The 19,423-nt window shown below is 42.0% G+C and overlaps 1 protein-coding gene across 10 annotated transcripts; it reads left to right on the top strand.

Annotated features, from left to right (window-relative positions):
- Nucleotides 1–279: 279 nt before the first annotated feature.
- On the top strand, nucleotides 280–11,117 carry hnrnpcb (heterogeneous nuclear ribonucleoprotein C b). Of its 10 annotated transcripts, none has more exons than XM_035915716.2 (9): nucleotides 280–379; nucleotides 3,306–3,339; nucleotides 6,592–6,863; nucleotides 7,607–7,679; nucleotides 7,774–7,821; nucleotides 7,951–8,117; nucleotides 8,208–8,321; nucleotides 8,689–8,840; nucleotides 10,254–11,117. In XM_035915716.2, the coding sequence occupies exons 3-9, from the start codon at nucleotides 6,620–6,622 to the stop codon at nucleotides 10,347–10,349; spliced, it is 894 nt and encodes a 297-aa protein (XP_035771609.1). In that variant the 5' UTR covers nucleotides 280–379; nucleotides 3,306–3,339; nucleotides 6,592–6,619; the 3' UTR covers nucleotides 10,350–11,117. The 10 variants fall into 10 exon arrangements, with proteins under 10 accessions (XP_035771609.1, XP_035771607.2, XP_035771603.2 ...); XM_035915714.2 differs by adding an exon at nucleotides 5,897–5,942 and having other exon boundaries at nucleotides 7,951–8,321; XM_035915710.2 differs by adding an exon at nucleotides 5,462–5,942 and having other exon boundaries at nucleotides 7,951–8,321.
- Nucleotides 11,118–19,423: the final 8,306 nt, after the last annotated feature.

The raw sequence follows: 19,423 nt of genomic DNA, 5'->3' as shown, positions 1-19,423 counted from the left end.
ATACTACAGTTGTGCCTCGGTTTCGGGTTAAAACAAAGCACAGCCATCAATGTTTTAGAGCCACAAACTAGTGTCGTACAGTCGGGTAGTCAATTGATTAGCATACATGAATGTCGTCATCAATGAGCGGCAACGGCAGTGGCAAGAGCACGAAACCAATCACTGAAGAGATTAAACAGACACGGGGCTCAGGATATCCAATCAGAAACTAGGATTCGGAAGCGGGCGTGGCCTTCCCCTGTCGCCAGTGCGAGTCGACGCCATTTCGTGTCCACTGGTTTCAAGGTGATACGTTGAGCCAGCAGCGCTGTAAGCGGATCTTTACCCGTGCAAGTAGAAAGAGCGTTGAATTGTTCTCATTTTTAGTGTTAAGCTCCTGGTGAGTATTTTTAAATGACAGATTTTTTTTTTTTACCTTTTTACATTTTTTTTGTTTTTGTCCTGACTTTGAACCGTCTTTGGGACTTTTTGTTTTTATTTTTAATGTGTTTTTCCCCTCCTGGCTGGTATTCCTGAGACTGTGTTGGCTGTAGTGACGTACATTTTATGATGGCACAAACTGCACAGAAACTAGTTATAAGTAGCTTCCACAACAACATATAAGCTTATATTTTTTTTCTTTTATTATTTGTTTTTATTTTTCGAATACGACATTTTAAAGCCTCGATTTTTGTAGGGATGCCGTGTAAAACTATGATTTATTTGCGTGTGTTCTAATTTCTATGAAGATAAAATATGGAAGGATTTTCTGGACAGTTTTGCCAGAAAGAAAATAAAAGTGTCGCCGTTTTTCTGGGAATATGTTTTTAAATTTTGCATTTTATTCTGGTCCTGTGTTTTGCCTCCACTTGAAACTTGTTATGCGGTCGTTTACGACGAGTCCTAACGACGTATTTTTCCGTTTTCTGTGTGATTTTGGCGGTGCGTTTGCCGCAGCTGATCTCAGGAGTCCTGTTATTTTGCAGGCGAGATGTTTTCCCTCTGTGAGAAGCGGGGGCGTTTTTGGAGGAACATTAAAGCAACAGTGCTTTTATGTATCACGTTCATGGACGGGGGAGGGAGGGGGGACTGTAACACTGGCGCTACAGAATTATGCATTTGGTAATTTTGATATAATTACTCATTTTTTGTTTTTTAACAATCTTGGCAATGTACTCTGAGCTGTGCAGCTGCTTAGACCTGAGGTGCTCAAGTGGGCCTGCTGTAAGGCAGGCTTATAGACCTATGTGGGTTTTTTTTAAGCCTTTCATTCGATTTAAAGCTTTATGAATTAACATTTATATACTAATGTCTGTGAAGGTTCTCAGTCATCCAGGTCATCGTAGTCAAAGGAGCTTGCAAAGAAAAGCGTCTGGACTTCTTTAAGTTACTTGAAGACGTTTCACCTCTCATCCGAGAGGCTTCTTCAGTTCTAAGGTCAAATGGTGGAGAGTCCCAGATATAACCCTAGTGGGAGTGTCCCCCCACAGAGGGACAAAAGGACCCCCTGATGATCCTCTAATCGCCTGAGCCAAGGTGTGGAACTGGGTGTGGGTCCCAATCAGCCAGAGTTTCGGGTGAGTTCATTGTGAAACCTGGCCCCACCTTATCATGTGAATTCCTGAGGTCAGATGGCCCAGCTCTCTGCCAGCTCTCTGACACCAACTCTCTGCCATCTATAATCCAGTTTTGAGATCCCTTCCCAGACGCCTTAAGGCCCACTCACACCCTGGGCCATCTGACCTCAGGAATTCGCATGATAAGGTGGGGCCAGGTTTCACAATGAACTCACCCGAAACTCTGGCTGATTGGGACCCACACCCAGTTCCACACCTTGGCTCAGGCGATTAGAGGATCATCAGGGGGTCCTTTTGTCCCTCTGTGGGGGGACACTCCCACTAGGGTTATATCTGGGACTCTCCACCATTTGACCTTAGAACTGAAGAAGCTTCTCGGATGAGAGGTGAAACGTCTTCAAGTAACTTAAAGAAGTCCAGACGCTTTTCTTTGCAAATTTATATACTAATAAACAAACTTATAATCAATTATGCAACATTTTACAGTGGAAAGTCAATGAAGTCTACTTTTTTTTTTTTGACCCACCTTGCTGTACCCCACTTCCACGGTTCCCAAGTGGGTGTGGTCTGCAGTGAAGTGGCCTTAAGCAGGGGTGTTGTTCTGACCCCTACATGGAGGGCAGGCAGGAGGCCAAAAATAAAGGGACCACCCCCCTTTTCGCAGACCACCGATTCCTTTGTGGGTCAGTTTACATTAACATAGAAGCTCAGATAGCAAAATAGTTTTTTTGTGTTATAAATGATAGAGTTCAGTGAAGAGATACAGATTTAAAATGTCAATTTCTCCTTCAGAATCCCTGGTATTAAAGGTAGTATAACAGCTAATCCAGGTTTATCGTTCTGTAGAATGAAAAAAAGTTAAATGTAATAAAGTTGAAGTCCTACTGAGCTCACTATCATGTAATTATTTTTAAATTTCAGGATTTTTCCAGAAGGTATAAAGTAAAAACACTCTTTGGTAGTTACTACATTTTTTTAAATGCAGTACTCAAAATTACCTCTAGGGGCTCTTGCACTCAAATTTGATAAACACCGGTTTCACAATATTACCAGAGCTGTTAAGAATAAAATCTTCGTCTTTATTCTAGCTGTGCTAAATGGACAGAACTGTACTGTACATCTACAGGAGCTGCTCAGTCATGGTAACCCAGGCCATGAAGCTCCTGGTGCACAGTGTTTGTGCTGATGTTAATGCAAGAGGAGATTTGCAGCTCTGCAGTAATTTGCTTAGCAGGGGTTTTGTGACCTTTAAGCATCGGTGACCCTGGTCTGTAATTTTACAAGGTCGGGCACACTACTACTTCAAAATGCTTCCATCTTGCAATAACACCACTTAAAGCTGATCGTGGAATATCTAAGATCGAAGAAACCTCATCATCAGAACTCCAGTACTTCTGTACTACCTAAAGTGCATATAGTTAAACAGTCATGAGCTGTAATAAGTATCTTTATTGTAGATGTGATTTTTTTTTTTTAAATGTCTAATCATATTTTTCCATTAGTGTTTTTAAATTTTGGTTTAAGATTAAATTCCTTGGAAAAATTGACTTCTCATATTCCCGGATCTCTTGTCACCACAGTGTGATGTAGAGCTCACATCTTATTCTAAATAAGTGATGAGCCGCTTTTGTAGCATTCATGTTTTTTGCCCTGACGTTTTCTCCCCTGCTTGTTGTGATGACAGCATCAGAATAGTCTGGAAACCTTCTTTTCTAATTTATACCTTTTTTTTTTGTTTCCCCCGTTTAGTTTTTGAAGCCACTTTTTTCAGCAGCAGCAAATCGTAAGTTGGTCTACACTTTTTTTTGTTTTTTCACCTCAACTTTTGCATCATTTTTTTAATATATTACTCCACTTTCACCCCTTTTTGGCATTAGTCTATTTTCTACCTCCCCCCCTTTTTTTTCTTTTTTGTTTAAAAGTAGAGAGTAGTTCGGGGGGCTTTGGGTGCTGTAAAAGTAGAAAAATCAGCCACTTAATTTTCAAACTGTTTGGCCCTAATGGCCTCATAAATGAGCCTCCCAGTTTGTGATAATCAGATGCATCATGCTGTTGATTGTGAGTGGCCCAGTTTGTGTTGGAGCTGATTGCTGGATAACACCTCTTCAAATCTTCCCACATAAAGTGCTTAGATGAAGGGAAAGCACCGACAGAGACCAAAAAGAGGACTGTTTCTCCTTCTTTGGAGTGATTTATTTCCTGTTCTTTTTGTTGTGAGTGTGCATGTTAATTGACAAGTTAAAAAAGTGCTCCATTACTTACGTAAACACAAAGTTGCCTGCTCTATAAGAGGCAATTATCTGTCCCTAAAGTGGCTTTTTACTGCAGCATGCAAGGAAAATAACCTTAATGAGTGACTAATTCAGTAATCACTAAACACTGATTTTTTTTTTCTGCCTTTTTTTTTTTAAAATTCAGATATTTTTTTAACAAGTTCCATTTCGCCTTTTCACCTCCATCATCACTGCTCGGATCTGATTTGGAAAACAAATCAAAAGACCCTCTGTGGTGACGACCACGTCGCCACTTTCTGCTCCCTGAATGTGTATTAAAAAAACCCTCTAGCAGAGCTGCTCTTGTCATTTTGTCTCGTCTGTCTTCAAGCATGAATCCTGAGAGCTGCAGTGTGTTGTTACAGTTGAAGCACAAACACAAATCCAACATTCACTCGCACAACAGACGTCCAGTAACGACCCCACCTGCCAGTCCTAGGGAAGCTGAACAGTCAACAGGTTTTTTTGTGGAGTCATTGTAAAATGAGGCCCAGATGAGGCAGTGGACAAGAAAAGTTCCACAGAGGTGTGTTGAGCCATTAATGAGTGACTATAATAAGCAGTTGTTCCTGAATAATGAGCCCCCGCATGTTGAATTTAGAATTAAATCACAAGGGGACCACAAACTATCATGCAATTGAATAGAACAGGGAACGTAACAGGCCTGCAGTGAATGCTAGTTAAAGGAAGTGAACACAAATGGCTCCAAATATCATTACACATAAAAGACAAACAAGGTCCTCAAATTGATGGGCGTGTGCCCAAAGATTTGAAAATTGCAAAATTGGTGTTCGCGAGATATTTGCCTGTTTCAGTCCAAACACAAGCTTCCCATCCACATGCCTATAATATACAAGGGTTTAATGTTCCTTTCTCCATCTTGTGTGTAAATATAACTTGACTGGTTGTGTTTAGCATCAGACATTCAGATCAAACTAGAGTGCACGTGTGCCTTGATATTCTTGCCTAAATCCCCCACAAAGCTTTAGAAACATAAGCTAAGGAGGCCACAGTTGTCCCCGGCACCTCCTGAACACGCACCGTGTTGTAGACGTCCTGTCAGCTCGCCAAACAGTAGACGCATCCTGGCCAAAATCATGCAGTGGCAAGCAGCGCTTTCAGCTGTGGCCGGAATGCTGTAAACTGTAATCCTCTGCTAGGAGTCACCAGCCAGAGCAGAGCGGGGAGAGGCTGCTGGGCGCAGTTGTTTTGGCAGCTGAGGCGTGACTTTGCAGTAGCTGAAGTGGTTGATAATGAGATGAATGACTCCGGGGACTGAGCAAAGAAAATCATTTCCCGCATGCTGGGGTTTAAAGTTTACTACAGAATTGTGACCAGAATAAAATAAAGACTTCTTATGAAATCACCCTTTTCCTGTAGTGTCGCTTTGACACTGCATTCAGGGACTTTTCCCCCTCTCCTGCAGTGTTACATAACTTTGCAGTATTGGCCACTGGTGAGACAGCAATCCAGCAACAGTGTGGCAAGACTGTACTAATTAAAATCAACGCTGGTACGCCACTGACTGCATGCATACACTGTGCGTTTATGCAGAACAGCAACAGGAGAAGCTTCCAAAACTGCACCGATGCAAGTGAAACATGAAGTGATGCAAAACTTTCATGTCAGCAGAGCCGTCAGAGGGGACTCGTACCTGCAGACTCATGAAGTGCACATGACGCAAACTTCCTGGTGTGCGACGATCCAATTTTGATGCAGTCGGCACTTCAGAGGTTGCTGTGTTTATTAAGCTGTACCACGTTATACCATCACAACACATTTTATAAGCTTTGTCCGGCCGCTGTAATGCAAAGAAAACCATTTTAGCTTCTTCACCCTCTGTGGAGGATCAAGGTTATTGGATTTGCTCACGAGTGAATATGCTTGTTTTTGTCATAACAACAATTTATCCCACAGGTTTTTAAAATATTTTAACACCTCTTTCCATTTTAATCCCCTTTTTTGGCCAAATATGAGGAAAAATCAAATCTTTTGGAGGTGTAGCAAAAATCCCCCCCACAGTCTCCATGTTTCATAGCTTCTCGACGATCCTCTTCTCTCCAACAGACACAGACAGGCAGACCTCCACCGACCCGAGTACAGACACAATGGAGTGAGTGCTGGCTGCTTCATGACCCGATCACACTGTCTACTCTGCTGTTTAGTATCTATTTTTAGATGCTCTTGATAGTGCAAACTTGCAGTTAGTGTGTAAGGGGTAAGAAGCACAACTTAAAGGTCTTTGTGCGTAACAATAATTGCAGTGGCATTCTTATATGATTATAATGAGGCTATTATGTAATTAGAGATAAATGAACTCATAGTTTGATTAAAGAGAATTAATACCTGTCTTCACAATGACGAAGCATGTGAAGCTTTTCATACACAAAATGCCAAAAATTAGTTGGAAGGGCTGCTGGTTTTAACATTTTAGAAGTCAGGTTTTCATCTTTGGATGTTTTATAAACTATTAGATCAAAAGAAATTCATCAATAATCAATTCACTGACTATCATCCCATTTTAGAGGAATTCTCAAAGGCAGTGTGATTCAAGTCATACCGTTAAAGAACTTGAAGGTTCAACACTCAACTGACCTTTGAGCAGAGATTATCATTAAACTTTAGCACAAGACAAATCTATATCACACCTTCTTGTTTCTCTAAACACTGCTGACCTCCACATGCTGTCTCTGACCTGCTTTTCTTTCCCCACTGCTATCTTCACCCATGCACTCACCCTTCTCTTTCTGCCTCCCTGCCAGTTGGTCACCATCCTCCTCCTCCAGCCTGATGGCCAGCAGCAACGTGACCAACAAGACCGACCCCCACTCCCTCAACTCCCGCGTCTTCATCGGCAACCTCAACACCCTGCTGGTCACCAAGGCTGATGTGGAAGCGATCTTCTCCAAGTACGGCAAGATCGTCGGCTGCTCCGTCCACAAGGGCTACGCCTTCGTCCAGTACTCCAACGAGAGGAACGCCAGGGCCGCCGTGGCCGGGGAGGACGGCCGCATGATCGTTGGACAGGTGCTAGGTGAGATGGAGAAAAAAACTGCATTTTAAGGTGTTGCTTGGTAATGTCACTGAAGAATAACGCAAGTTAATGAATAATATAATACTATTTGCACTACATTAAAGACATTTGGAAGTGTTAGATGGTATATTTTGTTACCTTCGATCTAGGTATGCCTCCTTCTGTGCAGTGTCTATGTGATATAGGTAAGGTTGTGGCAGTAGCTTTATATTTATTGCACTGAAAGCAAAATCAGTCTCTCTAATTTGGCAGGAAAGCAAATGAATACATTTCCCAATTTCCCTATTTTTCTAGTCACGAGTGCATTTAGAAAATTGTATGGAGACACAAAGTATAGGCTGTAAATATGTTCACTCCCTGACTTGTATCTGTTACAATGTGCAGTTTATTTGCTCACCTACAGATTAAAATCTGGGACGTCCTTCCCACAGTTTAAACACATGCTGCTGCCCTCTAGTGTTACAATCAAGTAAAATGAAATGAAGTAAAGAATAAGGAGAGTTGCCTCATATCCACTCTGAACGAGAGCAGAGGAGCCTCTCTGTTGTTCAGGCAAATAAAAATAAATGTGAGGACTTATTTGCCGATACAGTCTGTTAGAGGTAAAACCTGCACTAGTCTGACAAAAATGAGAGATGTGGTGTAATGTGTTTGATGAAATTTCACACATTCTCTCCCATAGCGTTTTTCTTTCCTGGATTTCTAGTCCATCCTACTTTACCTCGATGTTTCTCCTCCTACAGACATCAATCTGGCAGGTGAACCGAAGCCTCATAGATCGAAGACAGTGAAGCGATCTGCAGGAGACATGTACAGGTGTGTGCATGCTGCTTTGCTTTCAGTCACAGTGCAGCAGCTTTAGCACATGTTGCTGGCTAATCTTTCTGTTCTGTCCCCTCTCTTTTCACAGTTCATCTTTTGATTTGGACTACGACTTCCAAAGAGATTACTATGACAGGTAAGCAGTTTATTCTTTACACATGTAAGAATAATCTGCCTGCTGCTCAGCACATTTTTGGCCAGCTGGGGGGTTGTAAAGCAGCTTGCAGAGCCAGTAAGCTCAACACTTTGATGCTCTCCTTCTCAGAATGTACTCCTACCAGTCCCGGGTGCCTCCTCCCCCTCCCCCTCTGTCCCGCGCGGTCATCCCCTCCAAACGTCCCAGGGTGAGCCTGAGCAGCGGAGGGAGCCGACGAACCAAGACCAGCTTCTCCTCCTCCTCCTCCAAGAGCAGCCAGAGAACTTCACATACAAGTAGGTTCCTCACAGAGTCATCCATGCCGTCTTTACTGGTGACTTCCAAAGGTCATCTCAGTAGTGGCTTATCCCATACTTCCCCTACAGTGAAGGCAGATGATCTACAGACCATAAAAAGGGAGCTTACACAGATCAAACACAAGGTGGACTACCTGTTGGAGAGCTTAGACCGCATGGAGAAGGACCACAGCAAGAAATCAGGTGGGTCCTGCTTTGATTTTAGGGCAGCCAGGCACCACATCAACAGCCTAAAAACCTCCAATGTGAGACCAAGAATGCATTTACAAACAGACACGTGTACGTGATTATTTACTTGTCAGGTTGGCATTAGCTAATACCAGTTCAAGCAAAGTCCACTTCTTCCAAAACAGGAGATTCACACATATATTCTCTGTGACTGCTGCTGCACAAAGATGAGTCACGGAGGTGCTTATGCAAATCTTAAATATACATTTCATGCACCCAGCGCCATCAATTATATAAACGTTCCAGGTATGGAGCAGACTGGCAGAAAAATCTGGTTTTTATTTGAGTGTTTTTGTGTATTTTCATTCCACCGTCTACTCAGAGATGAAAAGCTCCAAACCTGAGCCAGGTGAAGTGTCTCCTCTCCACTCATCTACCTCCAGCAAGAAGGAAGACAGTCTGAAGAGGGGCAAAGAGAGCCGGGAGCTGAATGACTCAGAGGAGGAGGGAGACCTGCTGGAGGATGAAGATGAGGTGAGGATAGGGGGAAAAGGAAAGGAGGACATCAGCAGCTCTTTTAAACAAGTTGTTGTATGCACATAGTTTGTTTTCAGCTATTCTCATTATTCAACAGGCGAATTTAGTGCAAAGAACTTAACATGATTTATTTTTAAAACCATAAATCCAAAAAAGTTGGGATGATGTTAAAATATAAATAAAATTATTTCCAAAAACCATAAAACAATATTTCTTTCATAGTAGAGCAAAGGAAATATCAGATGTTTAAAGTTAGACATTTTACTGTTTTATGAAAAATAGGAGCTCATTTTACATTTAATTGCAGCAACACGTCTCAGGAGAGTTAGGACGAGGGCAAAAAAAGAAACAGCCGGAGGAGCATTTTGCAGCTCGTTAGGTTGCAGTAAAGAGTCAGTCACATGATTGGGAGAGCTGGTTTTATGGGCTGAGGTTTACCAATGTGCAAAAGTCCTTCACATATAGATACTGGAACAATTGCTCAACATAAAATTGTGAATACTTGAATCTCTCATCATCTACAGCAGCGGTCCCCAACCCCTGGGCCTCGGACCGGTACCGGTCCGTGAGTCGTTTGGTACCGGGCCGCGAGAGTTGAGGCTCAGGGTTTTCAGGGGTTTTATCAATTTTTTAGCGTTATTTTGTTATCGTTTTTATCGTTAACTCGGTTTTCCTGGGTCTTTTCATGTGTGTTATGAATAAATCTTCTTTTTTTTCGGTACCGGTACTAGTTTTATTTTGTTGTATCTATTCCGTGGCGCAAAAAAGGTTGGAGACCGCTGATCTACAGAGCATAACGTCATCAAAAGATTCAGAGCATAAGGCCAAAGACCAGTATTGATCTTCGGGCCCTGAGGCAGCATTGCATTAAAAACAGACGTGACTGTGTCATGGAAATCACTGCATGGGCTCAGAAACACTTTTAGAGATGTGGAAAAGCTTCATCAGCGCTGAAAGGTATACAGATGAAGTCTTTTTCGGCAGAGGCCTTGCATATGTTTTAGATATAAGATAAGAGATAAGATAAGATAAAACTTTATTAATCCCTCGGGTGGGTTCCTCTGGGAAATTTGGTTTCCAAAAAAGCACAGCACCGACAGAAGTTACAGAGTTACAGAATATTATATATATATATATATATATACACATATATAAATACAAAGACATATATAGATAAAATATACAAAGGGGATAAATAGAATAAATAGGAATAAAAATAAAAATAAAAATACAAGTGAATTGCACATTTCAAGTATGGTATATAATATTAATCATCGTCATTGCATTTGATAGTTATGTTTACATTTTACACACCGTCCCAACTACTGTGGAGTTTGGGCTTCATTTGCTTGATCTATGTGTCAAATACTGACGTTAACCTTTGTCCTGTGTGTGTGTCCCTGTGTGCAGACGAAAAGCAGAGGGAGAGAGGACGATGATGATGACGAAGGTGAGCAGGAGGAAGGAGAAGACGATGGCGATAGTGCTAACGGAGATGAATCCTGAATGTGAAACACACACACTCACATTTCTCCACACCAGACTTGTACGCAGTGGTCATGTCTGCTGAACTGACTGGACAGTTATTTACATCATATAGTAGCTATCACTCCTCTCATGCACAAATTCACAGATATGAGAAGTACTTGTTTCAGAATTTTCTTTCAAGTCGGGAAGGTAAATATACTCTTTCTTTTTTTTTTTTTTGACTTTTTATATGAACATGTTTCTGCTTCTTTCACATAAACAGCAAACTCAGCCGAGCTTAACTGTAACGTTTTATGTGTTTGAACGATTTGTCACAACGGATTAAAGAACTGATTGAAAAATCGAGTCCCTTACCAGCTATTAGCTAGCTAGCTCAAGTGCTGCGGTTTGAACTAGAGTGTAGTCTTTAATGCTGGTGGGCTCCTGCTAGACGTTTTAACATTTAAAATGTATTGCTGATCCAGCTGCTGCACAGCTGCCTCCTAACCAGCAGGTGGCAGTGTGTCCCAACAAGTGGCCCACACAAAGGCCACAAAGAGTACTTCTTTTGTTCTCAGAAAATCTTGGACTTCTGCTTGTCGGATAATGCCACAAGCATGCGCTCGTTTGTGGCCACACAGATCCCCACTGGTCCTGAAATAGTCTTGTGTGCTGCGGAGGTGTGATGACCTTTACTGACCTTGACTTGTGTAATGCAGTGATGCTCCATGTTTGTTTGTGTCCGTTTCTTTTGTTTCCTGTTTCATCTGACTGCACTGGTAAAAGTGAATAAACATGTTTTCCAGTGTGGAGCCTCTGTGAGCCTTTCATACAGTCCAGATGCACACAGTCACTGTGACATTCAGGTGGGGCTAAATCAACGAACTGAACTGAGAAACTGTGCGTTATGCAACAGTGTGCTGAGTTGACAGGTTGAGGCTGGAGTGAGCAGGATTTTTATAACTAATTTGGTATTTTCTCATATACCTCCAGGTCCATGTAGTTAGTTAGCTCTAAAATTCCTACAAAGGTTTGTTAACAGCTGTGCACACTGACCCATCACATCACACAAGACTTGTGACTCAGGTGGTCGAGCGGCTTGTCTACCAATTAGATAGAAAGCAGATTGATCGCCGGCTCCTGTACTCTTCAGTCTGTCTGTGAAGGTTCTCAGTCATCCAGGTCATCGTAGTCAAAGGAGCTTGCAAAGAAAAGCGTCTGGACTTCTTTAAAAGAAGTCCAGATGCTTCTTTTAAAGAAGTCCAGACGTTTTTCTTTGCAAGCTCCTTTGACTACTCTTCAGTCTACATGCCAAAGTGTCTTTTGGGCAAGATGCAGAAGCCCGAGTTGCTCCTGATGCATCCATTGGAGTGAGTGTGTGAACGTGAAAGTGCTGTATACTGTATTTTCCGCACTATACGGCGCACTTAAAATGCAATTTTCTCAAAAATATACAGTGCGCCTTACAATCCGGTGCGCCTTATGTTTGAATTCTGGTTGTGCTTACTGACCTCGAAACAATTTTATGTGGTACACGGCGCTCAAAAATCTGTCAAAATTTTTTTTGGTGCGACTTTGGTAATCTACAAAGCCGCACCGCTTGATGGATTGCTCCATTGTTGGAGCATTATGGCTACTGTAGTCAGGAGCCTCGCGGAGTAATCTGGGTCCAAAACGTCGTCCGCTTCAGGTCCCAAAATCAAACGATCACTGCGGCATCACTGAGTTAAAAACTGTCTAAATTCTTTCATCTTTAATAAAATGATCAGCGTTGCTTCTTTACCAGGTGTAACGATTAAGTTCAATATCCAGGCAGAATGTATTAAATTCAACTGAGTTAGAAGTTAGCAGGGAGTTAGCTCACTTGTTTCCACCTAAACATGATATAGCATGTTCTTACTGAGAGATTTCTGAAAAAATGAAAATGTACAGCTCTGCTATCCAGTGTTGCCAACTTAGCGACTTTTTTTTCTAAAAAGCGACTAGCAACAATTCTGGCAACTTTTTCTGGTGTTATTGGAGAATTATGACGACTTTTTGACGTGAAAGCACATATTGCTCTTACTCTCAACAAGCAGCGGCTGCTGCCGTGGGCACCTCACCCATGCCAAAGCGCTCACAGGCAGCGAGTAGTCCTCACGGAGCAGTCCCCCCTAGCTGATGTCAGAGCAGGAGATATTCACTCTTACGCCTACAAAGTGCAAATGAATCGCGCATGAGCGAAGCCGCTGCAACCCAACTGTAACACAGGGTGGGAACAGTGGTAAATGTACATTTTTCTTTGTCTAAAATAAATCAAGGCACTAAAAGACATCATTCCCATCATTGAAAACTTAGAAATCAGTTTCTATGACAGGTAAGCAGTTTATAAGTAGTAAGGTTTAAAACTACTTAAAAAGACACACACACTCAAAGTAACTGGCAAAAGTGTCTGTTTCAAGTCACTTTTGCCAGGTGTTCTGGGAATCCATCCTACCCGTTGTTTCTACGCATGCACACAACATGAAATTAAGTGGCAAATCATCCTACCTTTGTGAATATGAGCTAGAAGCATCATTTTACAGCTAGAATTCAGTGGCAAATCATCTTACCTTTATTAATAAGAGCTAGACACATACTTTGACGGGTAACATTACGTGCCAAACCATTGTACCTTTGTGAATGTTACCTACAAGCATACTTTAATGGGTAAAATGAAGTGGCAAACCGTCCTGGCTTTATGAATGTGGGCTACAAGCATACTATGATGGGCAAAGTTAATGGGCAAACCGTTACTTACCTACTTACATTTGTGCTGGAGTTATTCTGTGACAGCAGAAATGTGCATAAACTACTTAAGGTAGGACGTTTTGCCAAAGTAGGACATTTTGTCAAAACACCGGTCCCAAGTCTACAAAGAGGGAGGGTCGGAATTGTGACATTAAAAAAAAACAATAATTGCTAAAAAATATATATGTATATTTGTAGTTCTAAACATATTCTAAATGCTTTTGGGTGTTTTTTACTCACTTTAAGTCTCTTCCACAATGTTATTTCTCTCTCCTGCAGCGTCTGTTACAATTACCTGCACATGACCAATTATGCAAATTAGGCGATTAGAGTTCTAGCGACTTTTAGGACAGCCAATAACATTTTTCTTACTGAGGAGTTGGCAACACTACAGCTATCACTTCCAACATAAATGGAGACAGAACTAAACAGCAGTGATGTTTGTAGGGTTACTTAAGTTGGACTAGCTGGTATATAATGATGTGCTACGTGATCGCTAGTGACACAGCTGTGTTAGCATAACAAACACGGTGAAGCTGGAGGATGAACGCTAACTGTTTTCCACTCAATAAAAGTTAACGTGAAGGTTCCCGATGGTTAGGGACAAATGCAATCGCAGGGCAGGATGCTGTAAAAAGACCAAACTTCAGTCAGAAGAACAACTGAAATAATCAACATGAGGTTAGTCATTAATATACTGCAACAACATGGGAATAGAGCAGCTGAGAGAGAATTCAACATTAATGAATCAATGGTAAGGAAGTGGAGGAAGCAAGAACATTTATTCACTGGATATGAAAGGTGATCTCTTTGAAAAGAAAAAGTCACAACAAGCTCTCCTCAAGGTAGGTACGACTTTTTTAACTTTCATCACTGAGAACCCTAAACTAATGAAGCACACAGGAAAAATCAACAGAAACCGAATCTTATGTCAGACACCAAAATCTGCAGGGAGCTATGGAGCCTGTTTGCCCAGAGCTTAATGAATAAGCATCAATGCTGCTTCCTTGTTAATATATGTCACACAGCTTGGAGAACTTAAAGCTCTGTGATGAATGGAGGAACGTGAAGTCGGCAGGGATAAAGAGGAGGAACAACTAATCAATAAGCGAATAATGGGGGGGGGGGTATGGCAGACAAGCAGGGTGAGACTGATAATGATAGTATAAATGATGGATGGATGGATGGATGCACAGGTCACAGAAGAGTGGAGACAGATGGAAGAGGCGCTAACAGATGGAGAGATGACAGGAAGAGCGGAAGAGATTCTGTGGCGTGCACAGAGAGGGAAGGGGGTGGGAAAATGTGATAGTGGTCTAACAGTTAAACAGTTAAAGTGAGTGATTGCAGAGTGGTTTGAGCTTGGAAGGTCCTGAAACACTGCTGCACAGGATGGAAGATGGAAAACATTACTTTTTTATATCGGAGGCTTAAAGTTTTTCTGAAACTGTACTTCCGGGCCTCCGTTTAGATAATCGACTGAAGAAAATATCAGGCAGTCCCATTACCCAGCAGGTAACACTGTTGCCCTTGTGTTCTCTGCAACAAATGACAGCATTTTCAAGGAAGCTGCGTCACTCACCGTTGCAGCTGCAACAATGAGTTGATCATCAACGCGTTTTTGAATGCCCACTCTCTGTTCGCATGCATGCACCACACCCTGTCTTCAGATCAGTTAAAAATTGAGGTTAAAGCATGAACTCGCATGACTTGAGCACCGTTAACATGCTGTTATGTTATAGATGCCTTGAAAGCACTTCAAACTGGTGCAGTGAAGGTGAGTATGTCTAATAACACACGAGGTTCCCGACAATACCTGAAATTGTGTTAAATGAAGCAGTTCAGGTGACGATGTCCGTCTGCACGACCTCGCCCGCATACTGTCTGGGCACGCGCCACACTGTATGACTGTAACTAAGTGAGCATGAATGAAATTAAAGTGGTGACATTGCAGTGGGTTGTTAACACTCTACAGAGGTGTGAGCTCTATTATCTGGGGAACATTTCCCAGCCCAGCAGACTTGGTGGGCCTGCAGCACAGAAGAGCTTCTTCACAAGCAGCCGCAGTTGTTCTCACTTTCTGGTTTTGTCATTTACGAACATACTCCGCAAAGACTTCACGTGTTTAGATCGTTGTGCTTCACACATTTGGGTGGCACTTTGTGAAAACACACTTACTTCACTTTGAGTTTCTAAAATCTTTCCGCAGTGCCGTTTATGACTGATTTTCTTACATCAGCTCATTTTTATGCGGTTCAAATACAGTGGAACCCCGATTTACGAATACCCCATTTAACGAAAAATTCACGTTACAAAGGCACTTAGCAGCAATATTTCTGCCGTGTTACGGCAAAATGCCCGCGTAACGAAATCCGCTGGCTCTGATTGGCTGAGCTCACAATGCCCACAATGCCTTCCGAATCATGTGACAACCTCTTGGCTTTCGTACTTTGCTGTGCCACTTGAACAACGTATTGTTGTTGCAGTTAGCAATTAGCCTATAGCCTATCGTTCACTCAAAAGGCGCGATGGGTGCTTCAACTTACGAAAATTTTCGACTTACGAAAGACCCTCGGGAACGAATTAATTTCGTAAGTCGGGGTTCCACTGTATTTGAATGCGCACATGGTTAATGGTACAGTTGCAGGAAAAACTGGACACCATCGCACAGCCATAATTACGGCGTCTGTGGGTGATGAACTTGAGATTCAAAGACAGATCTGCAACCGTTAACGTCAACTGCCGTCTTCAAAGCAACTCTGATGACGATAAAACAGCAGTAATATAAATTCAGCCTGCTATGGGTTTGCAGTGAATTGGATCAAGTTAGTTGCATGCAATCTGTTTGAGCAAATGCGTCAATTAGCCATGAAAAGTCAGCAAAATATTGCAGCTCAATCGCAGATTCAGTTTTTTTCTTTTTCAAATGAAGGGAATTAAAATAAAGAATAAACATGTACTGCTTCTTGACCTTAGTAAACCATGTGCACTAGGTCGCAGGTTTGATTCCGGCCCATCCAGAAAGAAGTCTCAACACCAAAGCAACAGCTAAACGAGTAGCAGCCTTGTTCTCAATTTGACTCTACTGAAGCATTTAGTGCCTGATAGTTCATTAACAATGTACCTCTGCTTTAAACCATTAAGTCACTGTATCCTGTGACTGTACTGAGAACAATACTGCAGACAAGCCACCAGAAAAACAGCCATAAATCATTGTTGCAGTGATCATTGTGTCACATACAACAGGAAAGCTGTTAACAGTGTTCATGAAAGGCTGTAGTGCTTTCAGGTGTGCCAGCTGAGCCCACCTAGAACAACCTGAACCAGCTTTCACAACTAAACTGTGGCCAAGCGATCCACCTTTCTTTTAGCATTGCTTATACACATGTTTTGTGTTATGCAGTCATGCACATATGCAAATATCGCTGTAACCATTGGCCAAGCCAGTAGCATTGGAGTTTTTTTGGGTGAGATTTACAGATTAAAGGGGCTCTGGAACTGAAACTCTGCGGCAGTTTGGGTTGGGTGTAAAAACCTAACAGAGACATTCTCCAGTGGGAAAAGAGAATCTGCAACAATTCAAAAGGAAATAAAAGTGACACAGGTATGAAGAAGGAAAAGACTGAGGGTGAGCGAGGGAAGGGAGATAAAACCAAAGAAATAATTTGAGCCACCGAGAGGTCGTGAGGAGAGATGGGAAGGATGAGAAGGTTGGGGAAAGAGAAGACAGAGGAGAGGGATGAACACGAGCGGCATTGCAGGACTGCACAGAGGTCGTGAGGCAAGGAGAGGTGGGGAGGGGAGGGGGAGGAAAGGAGGTACAGGGATGGAGCTGTAAGTCTCCAAGGAGATTTCTGTGTCACTGGGAGCTCTTTGTGTGAATGTGTGTTGACTGTGTGTGTGTGAGCATAAAAGTATCTGAGCCGGTGTGAGTCTCAGAAAATCACACCAGTTCATAGTGAGTGAGCTTATTTTTTCTTTTTTTTGAATATGTGAGTGTGTGTGTGTGAGAGAGAGATAGCGGGGAATAGATAATGTGTCAGGAAAACAGAATGAAATACAAGTTAAACATCAGGAGATGAAAGTTCACTGCCTGTGGGTGTATTTCACTTTGGTTTCAAGCAAAACAGCTAGCTTTACGTGTGTGTGTGTGTGTGTGTGTGTAAAACAGGCACCGGTAGCACAGTGGAAACTGTTTTAATTGTCTAATTTACATGTAATTCCCCATCCATTAGATGCAGTAATAACTGATGCACTAACGATCATCAAGGCTCTGCACTGTAAAAACCTCCTGCCCTGAAAATATTCTCATTCTGCTTTCAGTTTTGGCTTTTCAAACTAAGAAAATGTGTCCATATTTGACCTGCTTCCTCTGAAAAAACACCAAATGTACCCCCCACCCCCGCACCCCGTCCTTCAGCGATTCTCTAAAGTAAATTAATCTTTTTTTCTTCTCGTTTTGTTTAAATTCAAGTCAAGGTGTCCCTATTTTAAATACGCTGCATCTAAAGGGCAGATTTCTCCACCTCCAGGCTCAGTCTTGTGAGCACAGTCAGTGACCTTGAAGCACATCTGGCATAGAAGATGTAGCTATATAAGGCCAGATACGCTGCCACATGTGCCTTAAAATTTATAGATAGTAATAGGTTGCGAAAAGCTCGTCGTCATTGTGAACAACCAGGATAAAAAGTCCTCATAAATTTATCGTAATGTCCCAGGTCTTTGGCAACAGCCTAAAGACCTGTCTAAAGAAACAGTCCCACCCACAGTGTGGGACACTAGCTCTGGCCTTCAGTGGGATTAAGGACAGAAACAACAACTTAACCAGTCCACATTTTGGATGTTCAGATTTCCCGCTGACTCCGTTTGACTTGCTTTGGCTCACATCTATGTGGGGTTAATTGGAATTGGTATGGATGTGAGTGTGAATGGTTGTCTGTTTCTCTGTGTTAGCCTATGATGGATTGGTGACCTGTCCAGGGTGCAGCCTGCCTTTCCGCAAACATTGGCTGGGGAAACCTACAGCCAACAATCCCGTTTGGTTAATTAATTCATAAAAAAACAAAACTGATAGATGGATGCAATAAATTACATTGAGCTACCTTCCTTGTTTCTGCTTTTGGTCCTGATGGAGAAATAGTAATTCCTGCCTTAGTAAGATGGATTAAAAGTAAATGTATAGTGCTGTGCAAACGTTTAATCTCTTTATATCTTGGTAGGATAATTAGGAAATAGGTGCATTGGCTTATTGAAACATGCATACAAATATTTGGAAATGCAGTGTATAGCCTCCTGAGAACCAGCCTATTCATTTGTGTCCTCTGTGATGGACATTTGTTTTTGGTCTATACCTTTGACTTATTTGAGCTATTCTTATAAGTCATTATGTACTAAATAGAGAACATTATGGGCTTTCCATTGTTACCCCATGTTTGGGTGGCCTTTTTTAACTCCAAAAAAGTTCAGTGGAAAGATTTTTTCCTCGGTTCTCATAAGGTTATGGCAAAAACTGTTTTTATCATTCTAATGAGCTTGAAAGTCGCTATTGGTATGTCCACCTTTATTCTTTAGCACAAGGTTTCTCTTTGACAAGGTTTCTTGTAATTTCTTTAAGTAGTCTTAAGGAATAGTACTCCAGGCTTCTTGAAAGACATTCAAAGCTTCTCTTTGGATGTTGGCTGCCTTTAGATGATCCTGCACTGCCTCAACAGTGTTGAGGTCCGGGCTCTGGGGAGGCCAATCCATGACTGATGGTGTTTCACTGTGTGTTTTTCTATCCAGGTATGATTTTACTGCACTGGCAGCGTGTTTTGGATCATTGTCATGCTGAAAAATGAAACTACTGCCAATCAGACACTTTACCAATGATATTTTATGGTGGATCAAATCTGATAGTACTTTTCTGTGTTCAGAATACAATCAGTTTTGACAAGATACCAAGTTTTATCATTGGCTGCCACTGATTTTCAGTTCAGGTCTTGTGTTTTTCCCTTCATTCTGGCTTCTTCACCGCCAACCGAGACCATTTCTGACGAGGCCTCGGTGAACAGTAGATGGATCAACTATTGGTCCAGATACATTTCTTGGGTTCTGTCTCAGATCTTTGCTGGATTTCTTAAAAGATGGACAGTTGTTTGTTGTTGTTGTTGTTTTAGTCCTGTCACTACTACTTTTGTGTCATTTGTTGGGAGAGGCAACACATTCTGTCCATTTTTCCTTGAGAAAATGACAGTTTCTCACTACTACCTTCTGGGAACAGAGCTTTGAGCAGGCAGGTGAGTGCCACGTTCAGGCTGATTGAAACTGATTGCTGGCAGTGAAATGTGTTCAAGACTAAATGTGAG

The sequence above is a fragment of the Neolamprologus brichardi genome, chromosome 3 (genome assembly GCF_056152115.1).
Source record: "Neolamprologus brichardi isolate AB-2024 chromosome 3, ASM5615211v1, whole genome shotgun sequence".
Taxonomy (NCBI): domain Eukaryota; kingdom Metazoa; phylum Chordata; class Actinopteri; order Cichliformes; family Cichlidae; genus Neolamprologus; species Neolamprologus brichardi.
The sequence above is the reverse complement of the archived record's forward strand: the minus strand, read 5'-3'. Positions and strand labels throughout refer to the sequence as shown.

What these genes read in the sequence shown, in the direction of transcription:
- hnrnpcb (XM_035915709.2), top strand. Translation starts at nt 801, where the DNA reads ATGTTTTTAAATTTTGCATTTTATTCTGGTCCTGTGTTTTGCCTCCAC. An exon ending in GGACCACAGCAAGAAATCAG is followed by an intron (nt 8,322 to 8,688) that starts GTGGGTCCTGCT and finishes CCGTCTACTCAG; the next exon opens with AGATGAAAAGCTCCAAACCT. An exon ending in TGCTGGAGGATGAAGATGAG is followed by an intron (nt 8,841 to 10,253) that starts GTGAGGATAGGG and finishes CCCTGTGTGCAG; the next exon opens with ACGAAAAGCAGAGGGAGAGA.